This window comes from Armigeres subalbatus, chromosome 2 (genome assembly GCF_024139115.2).
Source record: "Armigeres subalbatus isolate Guangzhou_Male chromosome 2, GZ_Asu_2, whole genome shotgun sequence".
Classification (NCBI taxonomy): Eukaryota; Metazoa; Arthropoda; class Insecta; order Diptera; family Culicidae; genus Armigeres; species Armigeres subalbatus.
The window spans coordinates 308,154,673-308,179,705 of NC_085140.1; the positions used below are offsets into that span (position 1 = coordinate 308,154,673).

General features: G+C 38.0%; 1 protein-coding gene across 1 annotated transcript in view; it reads right to left on the minus strand.

Annotated features, from left to right (window-relative positions):
* The window catches only part of LOC134212563 (uncharacterized), a 243,283-nt gene that overhangs the window by 41,376 nt on the left and 176,874 nt on the right, over positions 1-25,033 (minus strand). Inside the window, exons 4-5 of the mRNA XM_062690540.1 lie at positions 10,380-11,182; positions 5,275-5,376 (exon numbers count right to left, since the gene is read on the minus strand). Of these exons, the coding sequence (XP_062546524.1) occupies positions 5,275-5,376; positions 10,380-11,182 (905 nt within the window). The remainder of the gene's footprint in view (positions 1-5,274; positions 5,377-10,379; positions 11,183-25,033) is intronic.

The window sequence follows — 25,033 nt, forward strand, 5'->3', positions numbered from 1 at the left end:
AGTGATTTTAGATTCAAAACTAACTCTTGTTGATCACTATAACACAATCATTCACAAAGCTAATAATATGCTAGGCTTTATCAAGCGCTTTTGTTTCAACTTTCAGGATCCCTACACAATCAAAACACTGTATATTTCATATGTACGATCCATACTGGAATATTGTAGCATTGTATGGTCGCCTTACTTAACCACACATGAAGAAAGAATAGAATCAGTACAAAAACAATTTCTATTATACGCTCTTCGTAAATTAGGTTGGACGTCATTTCCTCTTCTATCTTATGAATCACGTTGCATGCTTATAAACATACAAACATTGAAACAGCGCACAGTGGGACCAATCCCAAAAAAGACGGTCAAAAATGTTTGAAGTGAATAAAATGGTCTAGCAGGCCACATATTATGATATTTCATTGAATGGGTGGTTCATCTTCTCGGCATCACCGACCCGTAAGCTAGAGATCTACTACCGGAACGAGAGGTGGGGCACCAGTCGTCGCAGGCACGCTAACGTTCTCAAAGACAACGTGCTTGCACCAAGTGGTGCCTCATCAAATATCATTGGCTGGCGCTGCCAGTGTAGAGTTCAATTTCTATAAGCACTTTCACAGGTATTAACTGCAACCTTTAATTAACGATTTCTGCCGCCTCACAGCAGTGCTAACGGAAAAATGTATTCCATTATTAGAAATTGTAAACATATAAAATACTCTCCCTGCATTGCGACTAAACATGACATGACTTGATAGTTTGTCCTACTTCCTTAAACAATATTTTCAAAATCTCAGAGCGCAAGGCCTGTAAAAACTCATGATCACATGGAATTTCCCTAATTAAAGTATGCGTAAGACGAGAACAAATTGTACTAGGGGGCCGTACACATATTACGTATGTCCTTATGGGGGAGGGGGATCTGTCGTTTCACCTATAAATAAAAAAATCATTTGCATGTAAGAAATCTTACATGAAGGGAGGGATGTTGAAAAAACAGAAATAACGCTTAAGTAATAAGTGTACGACCCCTACACTCAGGAAAATCGACACATACTTTATGGCAAAAATCCATGTATTTTGAAATATGCATATCATGCGTCGGCACATACTTATTTGCATACAAATTCACACATGGAAACTATGACCTACATGAATAGTATATGTGAACACTCATGCAATGCATGTGGGCGCATGGAATATATGTGTCGAAAATATGGAATCCATTCCGCTACCCCCATTGCAAAAATCCATGTGTGAACTCATGAATATAATGCGGAGTTTTTTGTGAGTGTAGACAATTTTCAGCTGATGTTGCACCATTGTATTGAGGCAAATGAGAAGTAGGGGAACTGGGGGTAGGACGCCCACGTTAAGGAAAATGCCATTTTTATCAATGAAAACCACCATTTCAGCCAGTTTTCATCAGCGCATACTGAAGAACAGCATATCTGCGACTGACTACCGATAACAGATATCTAATTGTCCATTTTATTGCACAGAAATTTGATTTTTAAAAAGCACCCGAAAAAAAATGATTTTGAAACCATGCGGGGTGAGATGCGCCAGTGGATGGGTTAAAACGCGCATGTGCTTATCGTACTGATTTTCATTTTAATTGCCTACATTAAGGCAATTAACCGAATGTTTCAGCTGTTTCGGTCATACGAAATGAGCATGGGCGTAATGCCCCACACCGACCTCAGAAGTTTGAAGGCCCATAAAATCGTTTTAAAACCATTTTTGACGACGATTTCGTGTGGAACATAAAGAACACGAGTAAGCAGCATGGCTCATGGCTCAATTATTAATTTATGAATGTATAACAGCGACAGAAAGACTAAATTCCACCGAGCTAGAATTGCATCAAAACACGCAAAAATCGTTTTTTCGAGTTTTTCATGTATAACTAGAGAAAAATCATGAAATATATGTATGCAATGGCAATATTTTTCATTGCTTTATCGTATAGACTATTGAAAATAATTAAAATGGGGATATTTAACCTTATTCAGGGGTGGCGCGTTTTAACCCCTATGGGCGTGCTACCCCCACTTCCCCTAGAAGGAGAAGAGAAAACATATTGTGCGTTGCTTTTTATCAAAATTGATTGGCAAGACCGAAACGACCACTGTCAGTAAAACCGAAACAACTGAGCGAGCGGAGGGTGGCGGAACCTAATTTCTGCAGGATTGGATTCCTGACAAAAAAAAAAATGAAACAACAGTGTGAATTTCATTGATGGGTACCGATGGGTACCTTTTTGAATTTCACAATGAATACAGCAAGAAGATAATACAATAATAATTCTATACATAATAAAGACTGAGTACTTTCTGCGCGATCAAAAATAATTTTCGAACGTAGATGCGTGGCTTTCTTAGTTTTTGGACTACACTTTATGATGGAGCCAAATATAATAGGTTTGGGTGATGTATACGTCGTGGCCAACATGATGAAGCAGTAAGATAAATGTTACAAGAATTAACAGAATTAAAAATCGACAACATGCTCAACTTGTATTGACTGTAAAGGTAAGATCCACCCGACAAAAATGATTCAAAACTATGTTAACATCATCGTCAAGTATTCTATTAACACCCCATGACTCAAGTTATCAATTTGGATCATTTTGAAAAAATGGTTTTTGACCGTCTTTTTGAAGATTGGTCCTTCTGTGCAGCGTCGAGAGTTTGCAACGGTTTCATTTGTTAACGATATAGTATCTCAACGTGTTGACTCAACTGAAATTTTGTCGAAATTAATTTTTTACATACCTTCTCGACTACTTCGACATAGGACATTATTTTTCACTAACCACCGCCGAACAAATTATGCGAAATTTGGACCTCTTAACCGAATGATGGCTGTTTATAATCAACACTGCCAAGCTATTGACTTAACAATGTCTCGGCATAACATTAAACAATATTTTCAAAAAACAAACATAAGAAATTCAACAATTTAAATTCATAATTATAAACAACTTTAGCAAAAAAAATATTTTTTTTATGTTTTTTATTGTATTTCATTATCTACTATAGCATTACGAAACAAAAAAAAAACATGTATGTATATGTATTTTTACTAGTCTACGTCGGTTGACGAAATAAATAAATAAATAAATAAATGTATAATAGCAAATAAGGATGATATTGTTAAGAAAACACGGAACACGTACTCTAAGAGGTGATTGCATGTATTAGATAATTAAATTAGTAAAGAAAAGTCGAGACAAGTACGAGGCACTGAAGACGACTTCACAGTTGAGGTCGAAATATGTACATGCAAAGATAACAAAACGTAGTGGAATTAAATGGAAAGTACCGCCCGCAAGTGTACAGGAGAAAATTTTTAGTTGTCGAATCTTACAACTTTCTTATGCTACTTGGAAGTGACATAAGAAATCAAATGAGTTACCATCGCATTACACCCCCGAATGGGTAAGAAAACTAAATTATAAGTGACCTTTTTGAAGGATTTTGTTATCCGACCTCCACACGCAAAAAAAAGCGTCCATGAATTCGTGAACTAACGAGTTTTTGCGTGCATACTGTCGATGAGAGCGATAACCCATTCTCACCCCCTAGACCCATTGTCATCTCCGACGGCGATATCTTATAATATCCATGCAAGATGGCACTACAATCCTCAATACACCAAACTGCATCGGAGTTCACGTCGTGTCTTCTAAACAACTCTCCTGATTTTTAACCAAATCGAAACTTAATCATTTTTGATCAACTTACATACATAATTTCAGTTAACATAACGTATTCGAGATAAGCTTTGTACGTAAATCATTTATGACAAATATAAATTTCTAGGCTCAACATTTTGGTTCTTACTCAGTTGAAAACGTTTATCCCTTCATCAAAAATCATTCCGTTAATCCTTATTTCAACGTGCCACACCGGTCCCACTTAGCCGGGCATGCATGTTTTTTGTTTTCGAGCTTCGCGATTTGGCCCAAATATTTACCCACTCACTGCTGTTCCTAATATAATTTTCTCCCTGACAACGACGACGTCCCAAACGTCGTGGAAAGACGCATTAACACCGTTAGCTTCTGCACGTCTCGCGAGCGTATCGTGTTATTATCTTAATCTGCCACGATAAAAGCCACCACCACCTTCGCCGTTCCGGGAAATGGAAGTGCAATATGAAAAGGGGGATTATCCACGTGCTGAAACGGTAAAAATGCCGTGAGGATTTGCGCTGCCGACTGACACCGCTCCGTACAGGAGAGGAGCTATGTGCCACACCCGTGTTGAGTGGGTGGAAAAAGAAAGATGTGCTGATTTGCTTCTCATCGTGCGCGATGCGTTAGGCTGGACGGAAATATTAAGGAAATATTTTATGATTTCTTCAATATTCCAACACCTTCTTCATGGTTTTCAATGCGAAAAGTTAACTACGGATTGCTACTACTCATGTTCCATTGCTCCGCCTTAAAGAAAGCTCAAACTACAAGTTATTAGGGAAAATATTCTTATCTCAACCAGTCTAGTAACTCATTCTACTGAACCACTCACGCTTCACGCATTACTCAGCGATAACAATCAACCAAGTGGCGTTCTGTTCTTGATATCTGTTTCAATGCGTTTCCAGTCGGCATCATGAGTACAGGAGTTTAGTTGCCAAATTCAAAATGGGGAGTTAGATTTTCGGTTTGATTTCCGACGCCTAAGTTATGAATTTCTGCAAATCTCTAATTTATTATCAGTGAAAATACAAAAAGCTGGCAAGGTGCCAGTAGGAACGTAGAGCCAAGAAACAAAAATAATATTTTTCGGTTTCCTGTGATAGCTGCGAAAGGTGAATGTTTCCGTGTGAGCTTCTGCTGCTACTCTGACGGTTTTCAGTTGAATCGATAACCACCATTTCCAACCAATAAAAGAACATTGAACTCGAAACCCAACCCGTCCGCTGTGTGATACTGACACACGCGTTGTTTGATGGCAGATTCGTGGAATAACCAACTTTGCAAAGAAGGCCAATAATCGATAACGAGCGTCTGTGTCTCAGCTGTTGTGCAGTGCCAAATAGATAGCAGCAACAAAGGAAACACGATCCACGCTAACGGCCACATTGAAGCCATCATCTACAAATGCAGCCAGGCTTGGAGCAACCACGTGAGAAGCAATTGCAGTTGTCACAAGTTGTGAGAATGTGTAACACCTCTCCAAACAGGAGAATCTCAACTTTCAGTTGCTGTTGTAAGTGCACTTCTAAGAATACGCCAGACATGCTTCAGTTCTCGACGGCAGTGATAATTACCTCTGAATCCTCGGAGCGGATTATGTTAAAACGCTCATCGCTGCTGTACGTTGTCACTCCGATCGTCAGCAAGTGGTAGTCTTTCCGCCGGATCCACGATACCTGTGTAGAGAAGGAGCAGGGTGGAAATGGAAAAGAAATTAAAACATTTTCCCGAGTGGATGATGATGCTGGGTTGCCTGGGAAATGCGAGAAATGAAACATTAGCTGTTAACATGTCTGTTCAAGCCAATGATTGGCTGTGTTGCCATCGTGAAGTGGCATAAAACGTGTGCTGTACTGATATTCTATTGAATGGAAATGTGGCAGGTAGGTAACACATGTCTTCTTTGTGTTGGTTCGTCATGGTAGCAATTATGGATCATATGCAATGGTATATCCATGGCAACATGCTTCATCGAGACATACACTTTGTGCATACAGAGTGCCTTTGAAGGATCTGTCTTTGAACCCGGGAAGTTCAACCATCGTTTAAGGAGCTAATCGAAAATTAATTATAAACAATCAGCACTGGTATCGCATTTACTTAATTGAACTTATATTTGCTCACTTGCATGGATGAGTCGGAAAGAAATTGCGTAGTAAGAATTAATCGCTTCATTGCTTATTATGCAAAAAGCACTTGAACAGTTTTAAATTGGAATATTAAGATATGTTACCACGTCTAGCAGTTACGACGCACTTCAGTTGTTATAGATGAGTTAAAGTATGTTTGTTCCGAATTTGGATGAAATAAACAGGTCTTCGAGAAATATGACGAAGTTTGACTTCTTTTAACTAATGCCGATCTTCAATCGTGTCCTCAAGTTATAGAGTAACTTGATACTCAAACTAAACCAGTAAATTACATTACTTGATTCCTGTCGCCGGTACTCCATCGCTGGGTCGCTACATGAAAGGCTCCATTGACGATTCCATACGAACGCGACAGACACTCGTAGTTAACAGTCACGTCACGTGTGTTTAGGAGAACGTTTAAAGATCAATTTTTTCTCCTCTCCCTCGTTTTCAAGTTATTTTTCACTTAACCTATCAGTACACTGTTTGTCATAATGACAAATATTTGTCAAGTCAGCCTGATATCCATGTCGATTTCTAATCGGATTGGTAGATGTCCGGATCAACTTGACAAATATTTGACAAACAGTGGACTGAGGGCTTAAGTCTTAGTCTCTCAAAGCCAACAATATTTTGATTTGATACTTACGCCATTCTGCAGGGACAGATTTTGATGAAGAAGAATTAGAGAATCGTTAGAGCATTTATTTGATATGCACTTCCCTGGATGTGTCGATATAACATCTTCGGATGTTGCTGATGTCTTTTCATGTAGCTAAGGGTCTTGGGCTCAAGCACGTATAATTATAACTAGTGAATCGATTCAATAGGCAGTTTTAAGAGTTTTGCTTCCTAGAAATCTCCAGGGGAGAATGGGATTTATTCCGTTCTACTTCAGCTAGGTTTTGTGCATATCAAACATGTTTTGAAAAAGCTTTTAGTATGCAGTTTTGCTACTGGATATATTCCCATAACCTGGTGGGATGTCACTTTAAAGTTTATCCCAAAAGGAGGACGTGCTTCGTATGAAGAAGCAAAGAGTTTTAGACCCATCAGTCTGACCTCATTTCTTCTGAAATGCTTAGAAAGTATTATCGTATTATTACATTCGTGATGACTGTTAATCAACATGCTTACCAATCTGGAAAGTCCACCGTGACTCTTCTACACAAGGTTGTCTACGATATCGAGAATGCTTTCGCTCATAAGCAATCGTGCTTGGGTGCTTTCTTAGATATAGAGGGTGCTTTCGATAACGTGTCTTTCGATGCAATATTGGAAGCCGCACGTTGTCATGGGCTAGCTAATATAATTACCAAATGAATTCACCAGATGCTTAAAAACCGACATCTCTACTCGACATTACGCCAAGCAGCGATTAGGTAATTAAGTGTCTGTGGCTGCCCCCAAGGGGGAGGATTATCTCCACTTTTGTGGAACCTCGTTGCAGATACGCTATTGAGATTACTCAATAATGGCGGTTTTCCTACCTATGGATTTGCCGACGACTATCTAACATTGATAGTGGGTTTTTACATTACTACCTTATTCGACCTGATGCAAAACGCTCTTCAGATAATTGAAAGTTGGTGTCGCCAATATGGCCTTTCAGTTAATCCGAATAAAATATCTTTTGTTCTTTTCACTGAAAAACGTATTCGTCCATTACATCTTTTTGGTTTTGAAATCATTGTAACTGATCAGGTAAAGTATGTAGGTCTAATTCTTGATTCAAAGCTTTCCTAGGCCTAACATTGAGTTCAGAATCAAAAAGGCGTGTATGGCTTTCGGCCAATCCCGACGAACCTTTGGTAAAACTTGGGGTCTGAAACCCAAATATATCAAATGGATTTACACAACAGTTGTACGACTAATTTTGGCTTATGGATGTCTTGTGTGGTGCCAAAGTGGGGTAGTGAGGGCAATTCAGTCTAAATTAGGTCATCTTCAAAGGATGTGCCAAATGGCAATGACTGGTGCGTTCTCTCCTGCTCTCAAAGTTCTCTTCGACGTGGCCCCACTACACATACATCTCAAACAAGAAGCATTTTCTTGTACTTACCGACTACTGGTACTCGGTTTTATGGAAGAGAATCCTGTAAACCGCAGTTCTACACACACACTTCGTTGTTACCGTTTATGGTTAATTGGGACAAAATTTTCCTTGCTCCAAGTAATCTCACACACGTTAATAGTTTTCATAGGACAGCAATGTCGGACAGCATTGTTTGTTACACTGACGGCTCCCTCCTCGAAGGTAGAGCAGGTGCAGGCGTCTATTCGCGTGAGCTGAGATTGGAACAGTCACACTCACTAGTGTTGTAAAATGTCATTTGCATTCGTTTGTATAATTTTCCCAGAACTTTTTTCAGAAGGTAGCTATCAATTCATGTTGTATGACGAACTTATAGCGGTTAAATGGGCCTACAACTTTGTCTAACGAGACTTTGCTGTAAATATGTAATCTGGGGCGTGGGAGGCAAAATGTCATTCAAATGACATTATGTCAAATGACACGTGACATTTTGGAGAGTTTTCACTCTCCAGCCTCAGATGTTATACTTAGAGCAATGTACCCTTGGACAAAAATATAACCCTACTCAAGCGTTATGAGTACATTCAAAATTATGGAAGAAATTTTGCTTCTAAAGAAAGTTATGAACAAATTAGTCAAATGACATGCAGATGACATTTTACAAGCCTGCACTGGGTACACACTGCACTGTCTTCCAAGCGGAAATATTTGCCATCATGTGTGGAGTACAATCTGCACTGCAGCAACGCATTATGGGCAAAGTAATATACTTCTGTTCAGATAGCCAAGCAGCTATTAAAGCTCTCGCCTCGGGCAACTCAAGGTCGAAGTTAGTAATCGCATGTCGAACTCAAATTGAGGAACTGAATTCAGTTAATGTTTTACACCTTATATGGGTACCTGGCCATTCTTCCATAGCTGGGAACGAATTGGCTGATAAGTTAGCACGTAATAGAGCATCACATGACTGTATTGGTACTGAGCCAGCTATTCCAAAATCCAAGTGTTGGGTGGAGCTTTTGATCAACTCTTGGGCTGCCACTCAGCACAAATGGCATTGAAGTATGTCATCAAACAAAATTGTACATCCGGGAGCCATCTCCGGTAGTAGCAAGCTATTTAGCTAATCTGTCTAAACATAATTGCAGTGTCATAGTCAAGGCCTTGACAGGTCACTGCCGACTGAACTATCACATGGCAAATATTCAACGCGTTGAATCATCTGTTTGTGATAGTTGTGAATCCGATTATGAAACTTCTTATCATATGATATGTAGCTGACCAGTGCCCAGTCTATGTGCAATTGCGCTTCCAAATATTTAGGAAACACTTACTTTATGAAATTAACTTCAGAAACCTGAACCTTCAGAGTATTTTGTTGTTCATAACCCGTTGTGGTACAAGAGCTATAAGCTCTTGTACGCTCATGCGTTGTAGGCCCTCTTAAAGGGCCCTTTTCCAAAATTTCCTTTTGTTCTCCCATCCACATTCCTTTCCTTTTTTGTTCATTTCCTTTTCCGTCTGATGTGTGATGAAAAAGGCTGTGAAGGAGATGGCACAAATATCCCAAATTGTGGTGAACGTGCCCCTGGAGCCGACATTCTTATAACTGATACCTGATAGTCTTAGTCTCTTAAAGCCAACAATATTTTTATTTGATAGTTGATTAGCTACGACCTGTTAAGGCGGGTTGTAGAAAAACCTTCGCACTAAAAGTCCACCATACAACACATTTTGAAATTAGGCCGGTGGAATGAGTTATTGACAACCTACTAAATGATCGAACGCAGATTACTAAATGATCGATAACATCCTTGCCAACAACGGCACGAACAATCAATTCATTCGACCAACAATATCACACACGAACGACCGAAGCGCCAACTTGAGCACCAACCATCAAAAAATATATGGGGGTTTGTGCAACTTCACTACAAATGCTCAAACATATTCTGCGAACCTTGACTCCACCCCCTGACAACTCAAACCAAAATCAAACCGTTTTAATTTTTTCCAACCGAGCCGCCAACTGTCAAATGGTTGTTCGAACAACTTCACACACGTTCCAACAAAGCAGCAACCGAAGCGTTTTCTTGGGGGCGGAGTCAATGTTCGTCAAACTGCTTGACTGGTGTGTACGTTGCATTATAACTACGTTATGGTGTTATTAATCATCTTTCCTTTTTTTCATTTTTTTTTTCGAGAGAGTGCAATTCGGATTGCACGACTGTAACAAAGCCCAACATATTCTGTAATTTTTCAAAACTAAATAATTTTTGGAACATATTTGAAGCGTGGGATGATGCAAAATAAAATCAAGCGTGCGATAGTTTCAAATTTGATTGGTTTAAATCAATTGAAACATATACTAAGATGACTCATTTAGCTGTAATTCAATAATTGAATTTACGAGATAATTTTAAAATGTGCCAAAAATATTAGCTTCTTGATTTTGAAATAAGTGAAATGATTACAATTTACAACGTTCATAACAGCCTTGTCCTATACTCACCACGCCTTCGCCTATATTCCGCACCACACATGGCAGCACCGCTATCGAGCCAACCTGCGACGAAATCGTCGTGAGATTGTCCGTTTCGAAGAACATTTTGCTAAAGTTGCCCTCGATTTCGCGGAACTCCCCGTCGACCCGATTCACCGGGGTTTCCGCATCCGAGGAAGTGCCCTTGGGGCCGATGGTTTTACCACTACTTCTAACACTATTCGCTCGGCCAGCAGCGGAGGACTTCTCACCGCTGACCTTATCACCCACACTTAAATTAGCACTTTTAATTCTACTACTGCTACTGCTGCTTACACCTAAATTAACTAGATTGGATTTGGATCCCGGGAGGGACACGGGGGAGATTTCCCGGGAACTGGCATCGGCCACCAGGGGGCTAGTTCGTGAGAGCACATTTTTACTCGCACTGATAGGATTGATGCCGGACGGCAAAGGGACCGGCTCCGGGAGCAATTGCGCTGGAAACCGGAACCCTCCCAACAGTAGCAAAGGATCGGTGACAGCGGAGTCCGCTGTCTCTGACACGGTGCCATCATCGAGGGCAAGCGGTGCCGATTGAACCAGTGCCGCGAACTTTGGAGTTTGCTCGGATTGACGCAGTAAGCTCGCCGTTCCATCGGTGGATGCTGTGCTTATGCTTGTGCCGCTGCCGCTGCTGCTGCTGGTGATGGTGGGCGTCCTTTCCGTGGGCGAGGGATTTGTGCTGAGCGTGGAGGCGGGACTGATGCTGCTGGTGACACTGACAGTGCTGCTGATGTTCAGCGACGTCGTAGACGTGGGTGCTATGAGACCTGGAAATAAAAGGATAAAGAGAAGGAATTCATTATAAAAGTGACAGATAAATATGTGGTGGTGCATTACGAATAATGAGCCCGGGCTAATTGGAACTTGACCCTTTATAATTAATGTTTTATTGCAATCTATCGCTCAAGACTTCTCATTGGAATTTCCATGAATCGTCCTTGCCTTTCTCAAGCAACAAATATTTAAAGGCTACCATTTCACTACAAAAACGAGCTTTTTATACAAGACTAAGTCTTAAAGACTCAAGGTATATACAAATCGATTGAACTCGACGAATTGAGCAAATGTATGTTTGTCCGTGTGTATGTGTGTGCACAAAAGAGCCGAAAAACATTAGCCTTTTGATATAGCAATTCTTAATCGATCTTCTCGCAATAAGCTTAATATGACCGAGGACATGGCCTAGCTCATCACTATTGTATTGTATAAAGACTAGCCATTGCGTTTAAAAGTCATAATGCAAATGATTTATCGAATCAAACAAGCTTGGTGTATGGACTTAATGTAAAAAGGTATTTTTTCGGGTTTTGCCTTTCTCGTACAACAAAGTTATACCGAAAGGCTATAGCATTACCCATAGTATAGGTATACCGATCCATTCACCTCGACGAACTGAGGTGATATCTGTATGTGAGGCATTCCACGGGGGCATGTCAGTCGATCCTGAGCGACCATTTCGAAAATATTTGAAACTCTGCACAGTTTTTCAATTTCATCTAAATCGTCATTTTTCGATATCAAATCTTCATATTGAGTCACGACTAACTTTTCAAAAGGGTGTATGTGAAAATGGTTCAAAAATATTTAAAAAGCTGCACAGCAAAAACGGAATGTTCGATTGTTATGATTTTTTCAGCAAAGTTAGACAACTAAATGGTGATTCTTAAGAAAATGTGCACAGTAAAAAAAATTTTTTTTTGCCTTTAAAAATATCATTTTTGTCACAAAAACTCAAATATCTCAAAACCCTATCTTTTTTCGAACGTAATTTTTTTAGGGAAAACGGTCCATTATATTAGCTATATATCTACCATAAAAATTTGGTGATGGTAAACTAATAAACAAAAAAGTTATGACATTTCAAACATTTCACAATTTTCGCATTTAGTAAAAAAAAATTTTTTTCTGTGTAAGTTATTTCGAGAATTGCAGTTTGATGCAGATTTTATTGTTAAGGGACGTGATTTAAACAAGTTGTTTTCATGATATTTTGATTTAATTATTCATAGCATCTATAAGAAACTTAGACACGATCCAGTGTTGTGATCAAAAGTATTGATAGTGTCATAATTTTCATTGCACGTGACTGGCGAAAAATTCTTTTAATAGTGTTGAAACCTGTTGATAATAACGTTGATAGAAACATATCAGAAATGTTATTTTTAAGACAAAAGCTGCAAAATCAAAGATTTATATACACGTGTACGTCTACAGTTTACCTGCAAAAAATATACCTCTTAGAGAATAGACTTTATGATCGGGAGGAAACGGGTATCTTCAACAACAACAAATGCATGATAGGTACATACCATGACAATGCTCACGAAAAAAAAAAAAAATTACTACTACTAAGGTTGTTAAAGATCTTATAGTAATTTTTCTTCAGTCAAGTAAATGACACCAAACTAGTCAGTAAAACTTAAAAAGTGATTTTGTTTATTGAAATATTACGAACAACATGAGTAGCCGCTTTCTCTCAACTGTTGTAGGCCGTTTGATGGAAAAAGTGTTCAAAAGAGTTACGAAATCTCACCGAAAGCACCATAGATAAACTGAAAGCGACTGGTTATGCTCCAATGTCCACATTGAATACAAATTTACGCATTTGCACGTCCTGCCGTCTAAACGTTGACAAAAGAGCAATCTGTATATCATCGGTTCAGCAGAGCGCAGGAAGTTCGAAAACGACAGCAACTGAGGAATTGCCAGATGTATCGACAACAACTGAGGAATTACCAGAAGTATTAAGTGCTGAGAGCCTTGCCACCGTACCATCAGCGAAATCTGTTTCAACAAATCAATCGGAAGATGAGTGTATCCAAAAGGTCAACATCGAACGCTTTAACGAGGGCATAGCTGGGATAAAAGTGACTCCGATTAAATGGAGTAAGATGGACTACGTTTATTACCCGGAGAAAAATACCGTGAAATAAACGAAGCTGTACGAAGAAACCTCTTCAAATTAGGACCTGATGATGTGGAAAATACAGACTACGATGAGGTAATTATAAATATGAAGGAAAGGTTCTCGAATGCAGCCACGACAAGGAAAGAAAAATTATTGATTTTGTCGATGCTGCCAAGTTCGTGGTCTATTCAGGATGCCATTGATGAGTTCAAAACCAATAGAAATACAGTAAAAGAGGCAAAACAATTGAAGAATAACTGTCTTTCAACCAAAAATACTAGGTCTAGTACTGCATTAACAGATGAGACAAAAGAAATAGTAGTTCAATATTTTGAAGATGATGAAGTAAGTCGAGCTATGCCTGGTCAAAAAGATTATGTATCAGTAAAAAAAGATGGAAAGCGTCAAGCAATCCAAAAACGATTAATGATGACGACTTTGAAAGAAGCGTACACACGCTTCAAGGAAATTCACGATAATATTAAAATGGGTTTTTCCTCATTTGCAAGCCTTCGGCCAAGGCAATGTAAGCTTCTTTCCAATTCAGGAACACATAATGTGTGTGTGTGCACAACCCATGAGAATAATAATCTTATTTTACATAGTTTGAAAAGAATCAATTTAACAAAGGATATTAAAATGTTAACTGGTAGTCTTTTGTGTGAAAATACAACATCAAATTGCTATCTACGATCTTGTTCGGATTGTCCAGATTCTTCATCATTGGAAAATACTTTATTCGCTGAGTTTGAAGAAAAATATATTGATCAGTTATCATTTGAGCAATGGGTGACCACGGATAGGTGTGACATAGAAACTATTGTAAAACCTGTAGATGAGTTTGTGTCATATTTTTGCTTGAAATTAGAAAGTTTAATCCTCACGATTTCATTAAAACAGAACAATCCAGCTTTTTAAAAAATACGAAAATACATTACAAAATGGTGAATTTTTAGTCATTTGTGATTTTCTGAAAATTTTAGCTTTGTATTGCAAGATGAAGTGCATCACTGGAACGTACAACAAGCTACAATTCATCCATTCGTTATTTATTTTAATGGAAGTACGCAAATTGAACACTTAAGTTTTATTATAATTTCCGAAGATTTAAGACACGATTCAGTATCCGTAAACTTGTTCATTGAAAAAATGATTAACTTTTACGCGTTGATAAGCATAAAGAAGTCAAAAGATATATTTCATGTCTGATGGAGCAGCGTCGCAGTACAAAAATCGTAAGAATTTTTCGAGCCTATGTCAATTTAAATCAATGTACGGAATTGATGCAGAATGGCATTTTTGCTACATCACATGGCAAAGGTCCTTGTGATGCTATTGGAGGAACAATAAAGCGCATGGCCACAAGAGCAAGTTTAGCCAAAGAACGTGAGCATCCAATTAAAACTGCGAAAGAACTTTTGATTGGGCAAATCGTAGAAAAGAAAAGATTTAACCAAATTATCATTTTGTTTTACTACTACTGAAGAGTACGAAATAAAGGCTTCAGAGCTCAGCGAGCGATGTAAGAACGAGAAAACGATCTAAGGATCCCAAAATTTTCACTTTTTCATTCCATTGTCGAAAAATAAAATTAAAGCAAAACTATACTCAAACTGTGCTGATAATAATTCAAAAGTGTTCGATATTTTAAAAATTTGAATAAAATAAATAAAAAATAAGTATTAATAAACTGTTTTCATGATATCATAACCCATACCAAAATTCAAACCCAAAACTCTTAGAGTTTCTATAACAACATTGTGTAACTGCCACATTTAATTTAATACTTAGGATAATATTAATTCATTTTTATTTATTTATACATATAATATTTATACATATAATATACATAATATCGATGAATACATAAATATGGAAAATCATACAAACAACTTGTTTAACTCACGCAAGGCCCTTAACAATAAAATCAGCATCAAACTGCGATTCTTGAAAAAAAAAATACACGGAAATTTTTTTTGTTTACTATATGTGAAAATTGTGAAATGTTTGAAATGTCATAACTTTTTTGTTTATTAGTTTACCATCACCAAATTTTTATGGTAGATAGCTAATATAATGGACCGTTTTCCCTAAAAATTACGTTCGAAAAAAGATAGGGTTTTGAGATATTTGAGTTTTGTGACAAAAATGATATTTTTAAAGGCAAAAAAATATTTTTTTTTACTGTGCACATTTTCTTAAGAATCACCATTTAGTTGTCTAACTTTGCTGAAAAAATCATAACAATCGAACATTCCGTTTTTGCTGTGCAGCTTTTTAAATATTTTTGAACCATTTTCACATACACCCTTTTGAAAAGTTATTCGTGACTCAATATGAAGATTTGATATCGAAAAATGACGATTTAGATGAAATTGAAAAACTGTGCAAAGTTTCAACTCAATAGAAAATCATGAATTAAAAATTTTCTTAAATTTTGATGCTGTTGCTTGGAATCGCTCATGTATGTAATATATGATATGCTCTCTGACAATTACAGGTTGTCTGGTAGTGCTGGCAGAAACATTGATTTCTTGCATATGGTTTGAACAATCAATTTTCGAAACGTAATAACATTTTTTGTAGACCTTCCAGCTGCGTACCTTCTTTAGCAAAGTCTTTCGGCATCTTCCAGGCTATATGCTAACGTATTGAGTCACGTTATTGATGATAAATTGAAGCCGCTAAGAGCAAAAATGTAAAAAAGTACGTTTTCCCATACTAATCTCCATGTAAATTTAAAACGCGATGCGGCATGCGAGGTCGCAACCAATCGAGCCCATATTTTGCACAGTTGATTGGGGTCCCAAAACGATTCAGAAAAACTTTGATCTCACGTGATCGGACGAAGTTTGCATTTTCCCATACAACTGCGCCCCACTCTAGTATGTATGTATGTGTGCGTGTGCACACATTACACACGTGTGAACTCAACCACACATTCCCGGAGAGGCAGAAAAGTAAACAACAGAACTCGCATCACCCACTGCGCCGCGAAGATGAAATTTACCACAGCAAAATGTACACATTCACCCAGAAAATTTAAAAAAATCACCACGTGTTTAAATGGGCCAATTACAGTCATACGGTAAGGCACGAACTGAGTCAGAGCGACTTGTGAGTGGCTGAATGCGAAATTGAATGGTCGGTGTTGGAAATGATTTTTCGACTGCACCCAGTCGCACTCACCACGGCGACGATGAAGGCGACTGCAGATTATACTGAGACCCATGTTTTTTACTGCATTGACTGTGAAATATTTCTACCCTGGTTTCAAGTTTGCATGCAAATTAGTAAGGGGAACCTTATTTTTTTCGTTATATGTACTGATTATGGCGATTCCTCATTAAGCACAGGTTAAAATAAAACCTACATAGCTGAAAGAAATACTCGAGAGCTTTCACTCAGGGAAAACTGCATCTTAATTAATTGTTTCAATAATTAGTAATCGAACTTAATCTGTTGTCATAGTTTTCGGGGGCTAATTGCGTAACTACTCAACAGGCAACAGCCCTGGGGTCCTCCGTATTATTAGGTGGGAAAATCATATAAAATATGAAGAGCAAGATATCGCAAGAGGACTAAAATAAAAACTCCCCTTAAAAAATTAGATATTTTTTATAACTGGTAGGAGCAATAAATAAAGGTAAAATTTCCTAAACTAAAAAACTAAATTAAATTATCATTTTAAAAGCAAAAATTGCAATTATAAATAAAGATTTTCCCACATAGAAATCAAAATTGTCTACGAAGATTTCGAGGGATAAAAAGTACCTATCATCGTGTTAGCCTCATGATATACAAATGCAAAAATGGTAACTTGGCTTAGAAACCCCACAGTTAATAACTGCGGAAGTGCTTAAGGGGGAACACAGATTAGCATCAAACCACCACATAAATCCGTATTTTTTTAATGAGTGTTTATGGTACATTCACCACTTTTTGTAGGACGGAAGAAGACAGACGACACAACGCCGACACACGACACAATTTCGACGAATATTACCGTCGGAATTCCTTAAGGGTTCTTATATTCGGAATCTCTAGAAGAGATTTATTGGAACCCAGAAACAAAGCAGGCGTCTGCAGCGGTTATTTGGTGGGAAATTATCAAGCGGCCCTCGGAATTTTCTGCAAAGTACAAAAAAGCACCCAATGGTTCTGCAACTCTATCTGCGGGATAATTTTAAGCAGTTGATAACTCTTCTGGGATCAATAGTTCTGAAAGGAACTGATTGAGATTCGAATGATGATAATGAATCACCTACTTTGAGCGTGCTTAGAGCAAGATTACCGGTGGTGAGTTTAAGCCGTTTGGCAGCGCAGTATCATTACTTGACACTTTACCGGTCGCTACTAAACGCGCTGCTATAACAGTAGCGCGACTGACAGGTGACCAAATTTGGTAGCGCGATAAGAGCGCTGCTATTTGATGAACTATCAACTGTCAAACGTCACCGGTACGGAATACAGCTATCAAATTGAGAGCTGAAAATAGTGACCGATACGGAAACGAGTGACGAAACTAAAATGAAAGCGTTGCGCGGGTGATTAAAATGCTCGTGACCGATAATGATGCTCTTACACCAGTACACTAGGGGTAAACTTTCTGAAATTAGTATGGCGAAAGGCATCTAAGGTTTAATATTTATCGAAAAAGTAGTTATTTGGTAAGTGTGGTCACCAAATTGTTTTCAATTCAAAATTATGTGAGCTGAGTATAATTATTCTCATATTTCTTGATTATTAGGTGAGATATCAATGTATTCCATATGCACATTGCCTTATTGTTATTGATATAGGAACAGATACCCCAGTTCGGTTACAATCGCCGCAGACGATTGCTGTAGAAAATTCAACGATGGCGACGGTAGTGGTCAAGAAAGGGTTAACATTCTGATTTTGAAATAAAATATCAATGTTCTAAAGACACACAAAGAAAAATAGGTTGGGTTACCTTTAAGTTTCTACCCCATCCGGCAAAATACGCTTTTTTATGGTTGACCTTTTTTATTAACCTTGGTTGAAAACCAGTTGTATCCTGAAATCCTGCTTCATCAAGTAGCAACCCTTAAGTTCATACAAACAATATGGGGGAGTACTCTTGATGCTCTTTTCATCATTGGCATCTCATATTTTGATGGTGGCGCAGGAAGCATTCGTGCGGGGCTGAAGAAGGCAAAAACAAAATTCAAGTACTGTGAAAATATGATTATTCAATCTGCAAAAATTAAGTGCGGGCCAATTCCAGAGTGCCTCTTAGCTCTTGGACTTACCACTTCGAACAAAGTGCTAGACGGCTTACCGTGAACCTTCAGTTCTTTCTCACTAGTGGCCCATCGCCGTATCTAATCTCTTCTTGACACTAATTTTGGTACGCTCATCGAAGAGCAAAATAAACCAATTAGCAAAATTTACATTCGCTTTTGAACTCCAAATTTCAAAGAAAACTGACACTTTTCAGTGAACTTTGACCTCGTCAGCCTTTTTATACACTACTTGAAACGGTTTTACCACAATTGAGTTGGATAACTCAAATGGGTACGAATCAAATCCTCAACAATAACTTTCAACAAATAAATCAGTTCCATTCATTCGTCAGCTCACCCCTCTCTACCCCTTTTCACTCATCAAGGACGGGCAGTGAGCTTTCAAATCAACCAAACATTTAGTATAACCGTACCGTCTTCCACTACTTCAATTCCTCCCTCAGGGTCTACGGTCGTCGTTAACAATTCCGACAACTCACTTTCCGTCAGCCAGTGCCTTTTGTCGAAATTGAATTTTCTGTTCCTTCCAACGTTAATCCTACGGCCAACCAAAGGCAATATTTAACGAGTAGAATCATTCACCCTTGGCCTGATTGCGGCAGAGGAACTTCTCCTCGCATTGAACAAGGGTACCTACACAGTCCATTCCATACGGCAGGCTACTGAAAACGGAAATTTGGCAATCGGCAATTGGATCTTTTGTGTTTATTTTCGTTGACTTTTCTAGAACCCAACCGTCCAACCAAACGATCCATCCCACCATGACGGCTCTCTGTCTGCGGAATCCTGCAGGTTTTCGTGACCCGTTCCGTTCGTTCCGTTCATCACCAGCCAAGCAAGCATCCATCGAACAGCGGCAGTCCGAGCTTCCCAGCATGGCAATAACCATATATCTTTGTCCGATTTTCAACAAGGCCCCCCCCATCCAACTCGGAAATAGGGACCTCCACACGACAATCAATGGAGGCGATGCGGGGAATAGGATGGAGAAAAGCAAACACCAATGGCGTGTGTCAAATGCTCCGAATTAGAAACAATTTTTAGCTATCTCGTTTGGAGCAGCAGTCATCCGCCTCGTTGTTGTGTCCCGTGGAGATTATGTCGGAAAGTAGCAATCGAACTGGACGGCAACATGGTGTAGAGAAGGCTTCCCGCTCCAAATCTAATTTGTTATACGTGTAACTTTATGGTCTGGAAAAATTGTATTATTTTTATAGGTGGAAATGAACTGACTGATGCAATCTGGGGCCGAAACCCGATTTCGGCAGACGAAACCTTTGTAGGCACATGCTTTTGGCGAAAGAGATGCTATCTTCTTTGCCTTCATTTGTATATTCATAGCAGAGCGTTAATGAATAAAGCTTCCAATGAATGATTAAATTTGTTATGAATAAATCATTTAACCCTGTGATTAAAGATTATGATTGATGATTAATCAGTTGTCGACGATGACTAATGATTCAGATTAACGATTAAATACCTTTTTGCCTTTCTCGTACAACAAAGTTGTACCAGAAGGCTATAATTTCACTCCGAAAGCCAAATTTTGATAGAAGGCTCGGAGACCCATAGTGTTATATACCAATCGACTCAGCTCGAAAAACTGAGCACATGTCTGACTGTGTGTGTGTGTGTGTGTAGCCCCGGGAATTTTTTATTGTTAAACACGTTTCATATAGAAGGACTTGACCGATTCGAGTGCAACTAGTTTCAATCAACGTTTCCTAGTTGGACACTATTGTTTTTGTTTGCTAATAACTCATTCGATTTGAATAATATTTCTATTTTTCTTTTAACAAATACGCTGTTTACATGCACACTTTAAGTCATTAATCAATTTAGCCATGACGCAATCCATTACTCTCATAATAATTGCTTAAAAATTACTCAATTATTGAGTAATTTATAAGCAGCGTGATAGAGTTGCATCAAATATTTTAACCGCCAAGATGTAGGCAATTAGCACAGCATTTACAACATTAATTCGAATCCAACATATCGAATCGAGAAAGGCATAATCACCACTTGGGGATAAATTTGGGTTTTGACAATGCTTAACGATTATGATTAATGAATAAAAAGCAGTCTTCAAAGTGCAGCCCCGCGCAAATGTTTATCCGTGCTGCCGCACTCGAATGAACATTCGCTTCGGGCTCGAACGTGCACTCGTAAAAATGAGCATGAACCCGAGCGTAGGCTGGATGCTCATGTTTTGCACCGCGCTCACAGCGGCGCTCGAACATTGATGTTTTCAGCGCGGCTGTGCGCGCCGCTTTGAGCACGGTACAAAACATCGGTTACAATCAACAGACATTGCTTGATTGGATAGGCTAAGCATTTTGGTGTTGAAACTCTAGTTTTAATATAATTTTAATATAATATAATTTAATATAAATATTCGTAAAAGCAGAAAGGAACTTATTTATTATCTTATTATGTGCGTAGATATTTAAAATATCTTCAATGACAGAGTAAAAGGACATTCTACGAAAAAAATAAGCATAAGAAAAGTCCATCCACGTACTTCTAAACATTTTTAATTGAATAGCCTTTAGACTTGTTGAGAAGAGTTTCAAAAATTCTTTCGGTTGCTTCCATGTGCAATTTTTTTTTCAAATATTGTCTTTACGCTTCTTCTTCGACTTTGAAAAAGGTGTGAACTTTAAGTTTTATGTAATTTCCTTTCAAAGTCGCACTACTTGCACTGACTTATCTTTACACAAGTGAAAAATTGTGTTATGAATGTGTATACTCGGATCGCTTTTTAAGCGGATTTCATGAATCACGCGATTTTTAAAGGGGATTTCGACATTTACGCCATTTTTTACGCGGATGTACGTGGAACGTATTCCCCTCGCAAAGACCGACCTTTGTATTTGATTCAAGCGAGTAGGAACGCGGTTATATTTTAAAATGCCGCTAAAGTTTACGATATTGGAGGACGGTTTTGTAATCCGTGATTTTTACCTTCAGTCATTATCAAAGTACATCATCGAAAAACATGTTCAAATAATCAAATATGGATCGTATATTTTGTGTATGCAGGGTACCTGGAGCAGAACCCGCAATTTATAGAAGTTTTCGTAACGTGACTAAGTTTTCCCCCACTGATGGATTTCTATCTACTTGGGATGGAAATGTTTGTACATATTTTGGCAATGCAATAATCAGCAATCAGGAGTATTCAATTCACGATTATGTACACGACACCAAGCGGCTTTTCGACTGACTTGGGATATTTTGTTCGCAAAAGGACAACGGAAATAGTTTCATATAAGTTTAAACGTACATTTGCAGTAGGGCATCCTCAGTTATGGGGTTTAGGGATATCCGATACGATTTACGATCAATTAAATCTGCTAAACGAAAGTGCGTTTTGGCTGAACCCCGACCAACTAATGCATAAATTTTAACTCACGTACTTTACTATGTATCTACCTACTATAGAAAAAAAAACAATTCTATATGTTCAACACAATTTGTTGAGGATTTGTGAAAACCAAAATAAGGCCGTTACAAATATTTAATTAACATTTCGTCCTACTGGTCTCCGAAAGGTCAAGGGGGGGTGGTGGTCGATAATAAAAAAAAAGAATAAAATGAAAAAAAAATCAAAAAAACTTCTCGGATTTGTTAAAGTATGTTTTGAAAATCCTCAAAATTCGGGACCGATTTGCGATTTGGGCATAACTTATTTTGAAAAAAAAAAATTGGAAGGCGAATTTCTGCTAAAACAAGCATTTCACGAGGAAACCAAGGTATGGATCCGACAGGTTAAGCTTTCCTCTACCAGATAAGGAAATTAGTTTGGGATGAAAAAGCTTGCATTCTCCGGAATCCATGAAGCAATTCTTGTTTACAAAATAAGTTACGCCCAAATCGCAAATCAGTCCCGAATTATCCCAATTTTTATTTTCAACCTCAAAACATCATTTTTAGGCAAAAAATCCGAGGGGGAGGGAGACAAAATAGTTTTTAAATATTTGTATCGGCCTAAGTTGACACACAGTTTACAATATCGAAACATTTTTTTTTCTTCAATGGGTCTACGTTTCAACTGCAACTTGACCTGTTTTCAACTAAGTGTTCCCTATTAGCATTTAAAGGAACCGTTATAATTCATGCTTTTCTATGCCTGCCATTGAATTGTATTCATGTGTTTTGTGTATCTTATGTAGCAAACACAATGAATATACTATGCCCAAGGCGTCAAAAATGTTTCCCTCACGAAAACACTCTAGACTGGACCCAAACATGCTAGTGGCAATCAATTAACTAATCCGTTTATTGTACACTTTTTATGTTTTTGTTTTTTTAGGAAGATTTTATAGGCTATAGATGTACCAGTTGTGGCTATAGCACCAGTTGTCGCACTAGTGCTTTATATGTCAAATTGCCAACCAAATTACCGCAAACCTAGTTCATATCGATAAAGCATATTCATATGATACGATAAAACCTTTGATCTCCTCCAAAACAAGCAAAGCATAATTGTAAAAATTGATTTTGATTAATTTTTGGCGTCCTTTGCACCAGTTGTCGCACTAGTGGTCCCTATTTGGCCAGTCCCATAAGAAAACAATGGGATTGGCCAAATAAGGAACCAAAATTAAGAATAGTGCCACAACTGGTGCATGCGTTCCTATTATGGATTAATCAAATTTTGATGATTATAACAAATTTTATTGTGGTTTTCACAGCTGTTCTAAGGAGCAGGAATTAAAACCTTTCGCTTGATATATAAAGTCCACCCATATCTTCTTCTTCTTCTTCTTCTTCTTATTGGCATTACATCCCCACACTGGGACAGAGCCGCCTCGCAGCTTAGTGTTCATTAAGCACTTCCACAGTTATTAACTGCGAGGTTTCTAAGCCAAGTTACCATTTTTGCATTCGTATATCATGAGGCTAACACGATGATACTTTTATGCCCATGGAAGTCAAGACAATTTCCAATCCGAAAATTGCCTAGACCGGCACCGGGAATCGAACCCAGCCATCCTCAGCATGGTCTTGCTTTGTAGTCGCGTGTCTTACCGCACGGCTAAGGAGGGCCCAGTCCACCCATATGCCTTTTACTTATTTTTTAAAAAATAGTTGTTCTTATGTATGGCGTCAATTGGTACACCGACCCTATTTCATTTATTTCCCCAATTGAGTTTCATTCTTTTAATGAAGCTGGATAGAAACAATAATGTTATGTACCATCTTTGCTAGTGTGTTCATGTTAAAGTTAGTTTGTTTCACGTTTTGGATTATTTTCCCGTTTTGATGCACGCAAATGCAAATGCAGAAAGCACAACTTGTTTTCATCTACCAACTCCGATTCATTTTTTGTCTATGCCGCTCAACTATGGCTAATACGAAACGTACCGCATAATCGTAAAGCATAGCGCTCGGCCCAAAGCTATTCTCACAGCCTCAGTTCTCAGCCTAAGCACACAGTCAGAGCACACAGCATGCTGGATGAGCACACAGCCTGAACACACAGCCCAAGTTTTGAACTTGAGCTCGAGCCTGAGCTGAGCCGCACTGCGTTCATTTTTCGCACCCATGTTCGATGCTGATGGTGAACACGAGCTTGCAGTAGAACGCGCGCTCGGGATGAACATGAACTTGCAAAAACTGCACTCAGGCTCAGCGCCGCTCATGTTTTCGTGAAGACTGATAAAAAGTTTCGAGAATGAATAACGATTAACGGTCATGATTAAATATCGACTCAATATGTGTATGATAAATGATTAACTATCTATATGATTAACAATTAATACTTATGATTAATCAAATTTAATGATTTGCATAGTGATCAATAATCAAGAAATCATACCCACTGGAGAAAAAAGAAATATTACGTACAACGAAAACATTTCCAGATTTTAGATTCAGCATTTTTTAAAGGTACTTTCAAAGGTATGATTATGATTAATGATTAATGAATAAACACGATGAATATTGTGATTAAGATTGACGATTAATGATTAAACGCTACAAAATTATGAATATGATTAATGATTAATGATTAAATGTAAAAGTTTCTGATTAATGATTAGTGATTACTGATTAAATCTCATTTTTGGGTGATTATGATTAATGAATAATGAATAAATATTCCATTATTCATTAACCATGATTAAATCTATGATTAATCACTAATGCTCTGATTCATAGTCGGCGCTGTGCCTCCAATTTTTTTTTATTGAAAATGGATCATTTTTTGTTTGTTTTTATTCCATGGACTGTTAAAATCACGTAGAACACACATAATTACCCGTCAGGGACTGGGACCTTTGGAAAAAGTACACCCAACCAGCGATTGTTAGATTTTGAAACAATTCTGTATAAAAATCTACCAAAACCTGTATAAGAACTGGGCATGTGCGAAATTGTTAGATTCTTATACAAGTGTTCTAACTAAGTTTTTCCAACAATATTTGTTTGAG